Consider the following 11,113-nt stretch of genomic DNA (forward strand, 5'->3'; position numbering starts at 1 on the left):
TCTAGTTCCCTTCTCTACTTTTTGGGAGACAAAGCTGTCTGCTAGGTTTGCCAGGAACCTGTTTGATCTTCCACTTGGTCTAGAGTTTGTCTCTCAGTTGATGTCAGGGTAGTTAAAGTCCCCCATTACTATTGTGATGTGCTTCCTACATACCTGAGTTAGCTGATTAGCAAAAAGTTCATCTATTTCCTCTGTTTGGTTGGGTGGTCTGTAGTATACACCTATGGCAATGTCATTTCCCCCTTTTATATTGCCTCAAATGCATTCAAGACAGTTTTTATCATTGTTGTGCTCTATTTCTATAGAGATGTAGTTATTTCTTATATAGAGAGCAACTCCACTTCCTCTTTTATTTGGTCTGTTTCTTTTAAATAATTTAAATCCATCTAACTGTGTGTTCCATTTGTGGGTTTCATCCCACCACGTTTCCGTAATGGCAACAATATCATATCTGCCCTCATTAACCTGAATTTCTAGTTCATCCTGTTTGCTGTTCATACTCTGTGCATTGGTGTATAGACATTTGAGTCCTTTGTGACTGGCCCTGTGTTTACTTTCTACATGACCTGTGTGATGCCTGAGTTCCCCTATTGTCTTACCACCTATTTCATTAGTGCACTTTGTGTGGCACTCGCTATTAGAGGCTTGATTTTGCTTGACAGCAAGGTTGGTATTCACCCATCTATGTTACATGCACACATCTATGTTACATGCACTGATATCCCTATAATTTTTAGATTGCCGGGGACAGGGTTGTTCTGTATCAATTAACTCACTGTCCCCGCTATTTAGTTTAAAATTTCCTCCAGAAAATCTGTGAATTTATAGCCGAGTAACGCAGTCCCTTTCTTTGATGGATACAAACCATCTCTTTTGTACATCTTTTCATTGGACCAGCTACAGACATCGTGACTAATATATCCAAAGCCTTTCCCTTTACACCACTCCTTTAGCCACATATTGAATTGTGCTATGCGCTTGCCTTTTCCATTTTGCTCCTTATACACTGGTAAAACCTCTGAGAAATTATCAAACCATGTATTAATATTAACCGCCCAGATAGACTATTGCTATGTGCTGTACACTTGAACTGTATTCAGAAGCTTTAATTTATATAAAATACAGTGGCACAGGCAAATTATGTGTGTTCCTGGAATAGTCCAGGTCCAAGGATACCAGTTTTGATCTTTCTGGGACTAGTTTATTTGAGGAACCTTCTTTTCCTGATTACATTTGTCCATCCCGTTGGCTCTGTGAGAAAAGATATGCTGCAGGTTCTGTCCATTAAGGAGTTGAATCTGGCAGACCTAGGACACAGGTCTTTTCTGCTATATGAAACATCATTCCCTTGAGATGAGGCTAGCTCCATCTTTGCTAACTTTCTGAATATTGCTCAAAACATAACTGTATCAAAAGGCTTGAGGATATCAGGAAATAGTGAATCAATGAGATAGCTATATTGTCTGTTATACTGAAGATGCTGTTTTCTTATCTTTCAATAATAATGTTTTTTTAAAAAAAATACAGAATATTTTTAACGTTTCTTTTCCATGGTTGTTTTTAATATATGTTCCCCAGAATGGGATGGGCAGCCATAAAAATATGATAAATGAATGAAGGAATGAAGGAATGAACGAACAAATGAATGAATGAATGAATGAATGCTAGATAAATAATAAATATAACCCACTTTGATAAGCACTTCAGAACATAACCTATTTTAGGCTGAAATGTTGGTTCTTTTTTAAAAAATTGGCTGAATTATTTTTTTCTTTTAATAATGTGTACATTTTCACTTACTGAATAAAAATGACACACTAGCTTAAAAAATAAATTCACAAGTCTGATTATACACAATATTAATGTTCCCTACTTTTTGTTTTTTTCAGGTCCAAGTGCATTGGATAATATTGTGGAAGATGTTACACATCCCTGTAACCCAAATCCCTGTGCTGCAAATCAATTGTGTGAAGTAAATAGAAAAGGATGTCAGCCTCTCGAACCTTGTCTTCCTTATTTTTGTATACAGGGTAAGGCTTTTTAAAGTCTAAACAAATGCCATAGGATTCCTAATAACTTAACACTTGCCTTCTTGTCATTGAAAATATCTTTCTTCAAAGGGACTGCTATTTCAGAATATAATTTCAAAATTGGAATGTTAATTGTTATTACTATTTATTGATTAGGAAATGTGTATATTGCTTTTCTTTTGTTTAAAACTTCATATAGTTTGCAATAATATAAAAATAGATTAATATTAATATTAATATAATTACATATCAAATACTGTTAATCTCAGCTGGCAAAAATGGAGCAAATGAGACTTCACAACTTGACAGTTGTTAATAGAAAGATCCCACAGTTCCATTTAACATTTTTGAAATCAGCCATGGTATATACTACAAGCCACCCAACTGATTCAGGCAAGACTAGCCACTCTGAGACAATCAACAAAATGAGAAACTCCAACCAAAGAAAGAAGACTGTATCCAAACTGAACACAATAAGAAACAAACAACTGCCAAACTATCAGATGAATCTTTAAAGATAGACGGATGGCAACATGTCCCTCAGGAAACAACAACAACAATCAAGAATAATATTCCTGCTGCTTACTGCAATCCAATCCTGCTGGAGCTGAGCAATCAACTTCATATGTTACTCCTGGAACAAATCATGTAGACATCTAGAGAAGGGACATCATCATGTGCTCCAGTGATAGGAAGAAAAGTAGCCCAGATGTTGGTAAATAAAGATTCACTTCTCTAACAAAAGTTGAAAAATTGCTGAATGGAATCAGCAATTTGTATACCGGACAATCAATGTAGGGAAGCATGTTGTCTCCCTTGAGCAGATCAAAGGTATGACAGAGACTTATTAAAATAATCAAGCCCACAGATTATTATACCTTCCTCCTCTTCCATACAGGGACAAATGATATGACAATGAAACTGAAAACAATTTCAAGAGACATTTTATGCACCTTGGCATAAAAACCAAGAAGTTAGGAGCATAAGTGTTGTTTTCATCTGTACTTCCAACAGAAGGTCAACATCCAATGAGGGAAAAGAAGATTTTAGAAAACCACTGACTTAAGGGATGGTGCCTTTGAGAGAACTTTGGATTCCTAGGCCATGGTCTACATTACCTACATGAAGGGCTTCTGGCAGGAGATAGGCTACACCTCACAATAATTGGCAAAAGTATTTAGAAAATGACTGGCTGAGCTTATCCAAAGGGCTTTAAACTAAAACTGGAAAGGGAGGGTGACCAATCTTTAGGAACTTTAGAACCTAATTTCAAGCATAAACCCCAAGCAACCAATCAAACAAGGAGATAGGAAGTGCTGAGAAGTAAGGGGAACTCAGATATAAAATAGGAGATGAAAGAAGCAAATGCAGGGTCAGCCATAAAGGGCTTGGATGTCTATATACTAATGCTGAAAGTATGACATTGCCGTGGATATATACTACAGGCCACTCAATCATGCAGAGGAAATAGATGAACATTTTGCAAATCAATTAACTCGAATGTGCAGGAAACCCACCACAGTAGTAATGGGGGACTTTAACTGACCTGAAATCCACTGGGAGACAAATTGTGCATCAAGTGAGAGATTGAACAGCTTACTAACCAATTTAGCTGACAACTTTGTCACCCAAAAGGTACAGGAGGGTACTAGAGGGACATCTCTAGGGACACTGGACTTAATCCTTACTAAGAGAGTTGAAATGATACGGGTTGAAGTTTGGGAGAGAGTAACCATGCCATACATACTGTAATTCAGGCACATATAATCAAATAAAGTCAAGCTATGATCTTAGACTTAAGAAATCTGACTTTAGCAAACTAAGAGTTTAGGAAGGAATCTATAGATGGAAATCTTAAATCTTAAAGGGGAAAACAGCTCAAGAATTGAAGAAGCTTCTTGGATAAGAAGTGAAATGTCTTCAGGAAAAACAAAGTTCAGTTGTTTTTTGAAAAAGCACTTCGGGACAACTCAAGATACTTGGGAAAATCTGAAAAAATGAGATAACAGCCTGATCTAACATAGTACCACAGAGAAAGAAAACAGGAGGCCCCAGATAAAGCCAGCGTGATTGCATAAAGTATCTCTGACAAGTTGAGAGAAAAAGAGGACAAGTATTTTAAATGGAAAGAAGGATGCCAGCAAAATGTGCGAATCAGCAAGGACAAAGGCAAGAATGCTAAGGGCTAGAGTGAATTAAGACTTGTAACAAATGCTAACAATAATTTTTAAAAAGTTTAACCATATAAGAAACAAAAAAAAATCAAAGAAACCATCAATCTACTGATGGGAGAAGATACCAAGGAGGTGACAGGCACCAAGGAGAAAGCAGAATTGCTTAATTCATTCTTTGAATCTGCTTTCACCAAAAGGAAAAACAGTCCAGCCAATTAGAAGTGGCATGTAGGATACAGAATAGCAATGCAAGTCAAAATAAGAAAGAAAATTGTTAGAGAATTCCTATTCAGTCCAGAAGAGTTCAAATTGCCAGAACCAGATGGATTACATCCCAGAATTTTGAAGGAATTGGCAGATGTGGTCTTGAAACTATTGAACAAAATTTTTCGAAGTTCCTGGAGAACCAGAGAAATACTAAAGGACTGGAAAAGAGCTGACATGCTTCCAATCTTCAAAAAAAGGAAAACAAATGGATCCAGGAAATTACAGGCCAGTCAGCCTGATATCAATACCTGGGAAAACCCTAGAAAAGGTAATGAAACACAGGATTTTTAAGTACCTAGAAATGAACAAGGTGATTACTAGAAGCCAGCATGGATTTGGTTAAAAACAAATCATGCCAGACTGACCTTATTGCCTTCTTTGACAAAGTGACTAGTTGATGAGGGAAATGCTGTGAACACAGTTTACTTAGACTTTAGTAAGGCACTTGATAAAAAAGATCACAGCCTCCTTTTTGATAAGATAAAACAATGTGAAATAGATAGTACCACCACCAGATGGGTTTGCAACTGATTGATCGTTCACACTTAGTGAGAAGTCCACAATGGAACTACTTCTACATGGAGGGAAGCTTGCAGTGGGATAGCTCAAGGGTTTGTTTTAGGCCCAGTACTCTTCAATATCTTTATAAACAATTTAGATGAGGGAATAGAAGGGAAATTTGCAAAAAACACCAAGTTGGGGGAAATTGCTAACACTTTGGAGGGTAGACTCAAGACACAGAGTACCTTGACAGATTTGAACACTGGGCCCTATACAACAAATGCAATTCAGTTGTGAGAAAAATAAGATCCTATATATAGGCAAGAAAAACCAAATGCACAGTTATAGAAAATATGATATCTGGTTCAACAGTAGCAATTATGAGAGGAATCTAGGTGTAAGGCTCCACTTCAACCCACATCTTAAGAAAGCAGAACTCTTGGAAACATCTCTTCCAACAGGAACTTTTATTAAGAGTAGTTGATAGCAGGCATAATAGACAGGATGTGAGGGATTCCCTTACAGATTGATTTTAAATTGTCCCTAAGCACCCCACTCCACAGTTCTTCTGGGCAATTCAGACCAGCAAATTCCTAGGTGTTAAATCCAGGAAAGATAACATCAATCCAGCTCCATTGTGCACGATCATTCAACAGCACTTCACACCTTATTTTGATGACAGAGAAATAAGCCATATCCTGGAGATCTGTATCTTTTCACCCCCCTTTTCCTAGCTGCCCGGTAAGGAGGAGAAGTTCAGAGGGGGCCTAGGATAAGAGGCAAATTGTTACATTGTAATGGTTAGCAGACACGAAGGTCAATAAACAAAAGGTTACTTTGTAGTAAATAGAGGAAGTGAAAGTAATAAACCTGCATGCATATCCCCTCTCCCCCTTGGGAGTATGGCAGGATCCAGGAAAGGGTAAGAATTGGTTTTAGATCAGAGAAGAAAGGAAATATAACTGGATTCTGACATCCTGCCCCCCCCCTTAAAAATAAGAGAGCTCAACCTGTAGAAAAAACAAAACGGGTATAAAAGTTAGTCTGGCTTGTTGGGATACTCTGTATGAAACTTCTTTAACAGTTTTGTGGCTCTGACATGACGTTTATGGACCCACTCATTTTGTGAGGAGGGGAGGTGTTTCCATGCTAGGTATTGAGTTGTCCCATGATACCTCCTAGAGCAGGGCTTTTCAGCCTTTTCACCCATTGTACCACTTTTAGGATATGGGAATATCTGAGTACCACCAGTCGCCTAGCAAGGTGTCAAAAATTTGATGACCCCCCAAAAAAGGAAAAAAGTGATAAAGTACAGGTAGTCCTTGACTTACAACAGTTCGCTTAGTGACTGTTTGAAGTTACAATGGCACTGAAATAAGTGCCCCCCCAGCCACAGCCGAGCAAGACGCCTGCGCTCTTCCTCCTGTCCGAGGTTTTCATTGTTGTGAGCATATCTGTTGAGGATTGGCAGTGAGGGTGGGGTGGGGGATGTTTGGTCTTTATTCCCCCTGCCTGCTGGGTGGTTGCAGCAGATTTTGGACACTTCACATGATCCTGGGACACTGTGACCAATCAATTGCTCACAACAATGAAAACCTCGGACAGGAGGAAGAGCGCTGCTGGGTGGGCAGGCAGGTGTCTTGCTCGGCTGTGCTGGGAGGGACACTTATTTCAGTGCCATTGTAACTTCAAACAGTCACTAAGCGAACTGTTGTAAGTCGAGGATTACCTGTACTTTATCACTTTTTTCTTTTTTTCTTTTTTGGTCATCAAGTTTTTGATACCTTGCTAGGCGACTGGTGGTACTCGGATATTGCCATATCCTAAAAGTGGTACAATGGGTGAAAAGATTGAAAAGCCCTGGTCTATTTTTTTCTGGTGGAATTCACATTTCGATAATTTGGCATATAGGTGGGCAGCTCGCAGTTTCATTAAAACCGCTTTGACTAGGTTGACATGTTCCTTTTTGGATTCGGTGCAGATAAGGATGTCATCTAAATAAACCAGGACCACCTTAAATAGGTGTTCCCTTGGTACCTCATTGATTAATTGCATAAATACTGTGGGGGCCCCTTGTAGTCCAAACGGCAAAACTTTAAATTGGTAGCACCCCATGGGCAATTAAATGCAATTTCCCATTCATCCCCTTCCTTAATTCTAATGCGGTAGAATTCTAAGGGTTAATTCTAACCCTTAGATCTAGTTTAGTGAAAAGTCTTCCTTTTGAGAGGTGGGATAACATCCTTCATGAGGGGTAGGGGGTATAGGTTGCTTTCACTGATTGCATTCAAGGAGCGGTAGTCCACGCAAAAGCGTAAAGTGCTGTCCTTCTTTTCTCTAAAGAGAACCGGGACTGCTACCTTACGCTTGGCCTGTTCGATAAACCCCCTTCCTAGGCTTTTATTTATGATTTTTTCCATTTCCTCCTTCTCCTTAGGGCTCATAGAGTATAGTCTGGGTTTCGGGAGTTTTGTCCCGGGCTTGAATTCTATGGCACAATCCGTGGGTCGGTAAGGGGGGAGCTCATCTGCCCTCTCATCACTTAAAACTTCAGCAAGGTCTCAGTATTCCTCTGGTATTTTGGGTAGCCCCTTTTCTTCTCCCATTGATGCTTTCTCCCTTCTTAATTTTGGTAGGACTCCTTGGGGTTTTAAGTCCGTAGGATCCCCCTTCGGGAAATTGATTTCTGCTGTCCTCCAATTTACCCAGGGGTTCCACTTCTTTAACCATTCCAGCCCTAGGATCACTGGGCATTCCATGCCTGGGGCTACTACAAATGTTATGTCTTCCTCATAGTTTCCCAGGGATAGGTAAACTGGTAAGGTGGCTAGGGTAGCTGGCAGCCCCTCTGCTATGGACCCATCTAATTGGCCAAATGAGATTGGTTGTTACAGCCTCCTCACTGGAATGGCCATGTTCCCCACTAGCGTCGGGCTAATGAGGCAGCGGGTACAGCCAGAGTCTATTAAGGCTTTCACCTTGACAGCTTCAGGCATGGAGGGAGCTAATATAGTCACTGTCTTGAGGATGGGTGCGATGGGTCCACTTACCAGGGGTTCGCCTTCCGAGCTGTTGTCTGAGGTGTCCGCTGGCCTTGCAGTGTAGGCTGGAGTTCTTTCCCCATGATGGGCAGAGGTAGGGGATTCCACAGCCTCCATCACTCTCATGACAGATTCTTTTGGCTTAGCTGGAGACTTCCCGGATTTGCTGGCCAGTGATCGGTCTGGGTTGTGCTGAGGGGCTTTAGAGCGGCATTCTACGTCCCGAAGCCCCTCTCTCCCGCATTTGAAACAGCCCATTGACTTCTTGGCCGTAGCCGATGGTTTCGCTGGTCCGCGCGTCGGCTCAGGTGGAGAGCGGCCCCATGGTTTTCCTCAGTGGTGCCTCTTCAGTAGGTTGATTTCTGCTTCCTCTGCCAGGACATACCATTCATTGAGTTGGTGTGTGTCCCCCCAGGGCAGGCAAGCATCATACACATCGTAATTTAGGCCATCTTTGAAATGGCTAAGGAGGATGTCTTCTGGCCAGTTCAGCTTGTGTATATTTGGCTACCGGGCGTCTGCCCTGCCTCACTGTTTTGATTCTTTTGCGGGCCTTGAGATCAGCCAGGGGGTCCTCGAATCGCCTTCTCAGAGAGGACATGAAATGGCTGAAGTCGTTGAGCTCTGGGGCATTGGAATCATGCAGGTTCACCACCCAATCTGCGGCCAGTCTGTCCAGAGCGGATTGCACGATACGGATACGGGCTTTGTCGCTGGGGATGTGCCACCCGTATTCCTCCATATAGCTGAGGACTTGGGTTAGGAAAAACCCCAAGTGTGTCGGCTCCCCCTTGAATCTCACGTCCAGCGGCGGGAGTCTTTGAATGGATTGGTGCCTTCGCCGTCGGTATTGTCTTCCATCCTGATCACCATCTGCGGGTCGGTAGGGAGTGGGGGCCGTTGAAATGGTATCTGCTGGTTCAGCGGACGTCCCCGGGATTATAGGTTCCGATTCCTCCTCAGTATCTCTCCAACTGCAGCTCCAGCTGCTGGTGCGACTGCAGGGCTCAGAGTTCTCCTCCCCTATAGAGCCGAGGGTTCTTTTCATCAGATCAATAGCTCGCTCTAGGATCCAGTTTGAGTGTTGTGCATGACTTCCTTCCTCTTCGTTAATGTGCAGGGATTTCTCCATCTCCTGTTTCCATTCTGGTTGGTGGCTGCCCCGTCTCAGGGTCACCTTTCTTGATCTCTTTTCCCACTCACCTTTCTTTCCAACGTCCATTGACCACCGAAATTTGTGGTTACATGTCTCCACCACCTCTTCTCCTAGTATGACATTTCAGATCCCGACAGCTGGCAGATTCTCAGTCGGGGGGAAGGCTCCCTTTCCGTGGGGTTTTCTTCCTTCCCTGCCTTGTCGTCTGACATTGTATTTTTTGCAAAGTCCCCCGGTAAGTTTCCCCCTTCCAGGTTGACTATTACTGCAGATCCTGTCTAATGTAAGGCCCCACTTCAACCCATATCTTAAGAAAGCAAGAACTCTCGGAAACAATCTCTTCCAACAGGAACTTTTATTAAGAGTAGTTGATAGCAGGCATAATAGACAAGATCTGAGGGATTCCCTTACAGATTGATGTTTTAAAGTGTCCCTAAGCACCCCACCCCACAGTTCTTCCGGGCGATTCAGACCAGCAAATTCCTAGGTGTTAAATCCAGGAAAGATAACATAAATCCGGCTCCATTGTGCACGATCATTCAACAGCTCTTCACACCTTATTTTTATGACAGAGAAATAACCCAGATCCCGGAGGTCTGTATCTTTTCACCCCCCTTTTCCTAGCTGCCCGGTAAGGAGGAGAAGTTCAGAGGGGGCCTAGGATAAGAGGCAAATTGTTACATTGTAATGGTTAGCAGACACGAAGGTCAATAAACAAAAGGTTACTTTGTAGTGAATAGAGGAAGTGAAAATAATAAACCTGCATGCATATCCCCCCTCCCCCTTGGGAGTATGGCAGGATCCAGGAAAGGGTAAGAATTGGTTTTAGATCAGAGAAGATAGATAGAAAGGAAATATAACTAGATTCTGACACTAGGTGTCCTAGTAGACAACCACTTAAGAATGAGTAAGCAATGTGCTGCAATTGCCAAAAAAGCCAATGTAGTCCTCGGCTGCATCAATAGAGGGATAGTTTCAAGATCATGTGAAATGACAGTACTACTTTATATTGCACTGGTGAAACTATATTTGGTATCCAGTGCTGGTCACCATGATTCTAAAAAATATTGAGACCCTAGAAAGAGTGCAGAGAAGAAAAATAAAAATTCTAAGGAATCTAGAGGCTGAACCATACAATGAACAATTGAGCGAACTAGATGTCTAGTCTAATGAAGAGAAGGACTGGAAATGATATGATAGTCTTCCAGAACGTGAAGGGCTGTCACAGAAAAGACGGTAGGACAAGAAGTAATGGGTGGAAGATCATTAAAGAGAGATGCAATCTAGAACTAAGGAGAAATTTCCTGACAGTGAGAACAACCAAGGGTACAGCTTTCCTTCAGAAGTTGTGGGTGCTCCATCACTGGAAGCTTTTAAAGAAAGATTGGACAACTATTTGTCTGAAATGGTATAGGGTGTTCTGTCTGAGCAGGGGGTTGGACTAGAAGACTTCCAAAAAACCCCTATGATTCTTTGTTCTAAGGTTGAATGATCACTACAATAAATAAATGGTGTAATCTAGATAGTATAGAGGGTGCTGTCTTTTCCTATAATGGAGGAATCCTACAGTGGGCTTATTCCTTTCCCTTGTTGCAGTAAGTAGGATCAGAACTTTCAGCTTTCATCACCATGTGAGGAAGAACTCTCTTCTCTTCTCTTCTCTTCTTTTCTCCCCCCCTCCCCTCCCCTGTCCTGTCTCCTCTCCATTTTTCCTTTATGGCTACAAAATAAAACACCCCAGTGATTTTCTTGGATCTTAGTGGCTTCTTTTTATGCCCTTTTTTATTGAAAATTTTATAAAATTTTACAATATAAATCCCCCCTTTCCCAACCCACCCTTCCACTCCCCCCTCCCTCCCCCCTCACTTCCCAGTGCCAATCACAGGGTTAACAATAAAATAATCATACTCTAACTAACATTAATCAACTATTAAAATAACATAT

At 41.5% G+C, this 11,113-nt stretch overlaps 1 protein-coding gene across 1 annotated transcript in view; it reads left to right on the forward strand.

Annotated features, from left to right (window-relative positions):
* RECK (reversion inducing cysteine rich protein with kazal motifs) overlaps positions 1–11,113 on the forward strand; it is a 267,919-nt gene that overhangs the window by 238,341 nt on the left and 18,465 nt on the right. Inside the window, exon 13 of the mRNA XM_029286596.1 lies at positions 1,890–2,030. Within this exon, the coding sequence (XP_029142429.1) occupies positions 1,890–2,030 (141 nt within the window). The remainder of the gene's footprint in view (positions 1–1,889; positions 2,031–11,113) is intronic.

The sequence above is a fragment of the Protobothrops mucrosquamatus genome, unplaced genomic scaffold, assembly GCF_001527695.2.
Source record: "Protobothrops mucrosquamatus isolate PMUCROS unplaced genomic scaffold, P.Mucros_1.0 scaffold_217, whole genome shotgun sequence".
In the NCBI taxonomy this organism is placed as follows: domain Eukaryota; kingdom Metazoa; phylum Chordata; class Lepidosauria; order Squamata; family Viperidae; genus Protobothrops; species Protobothrops mucrosquamatus.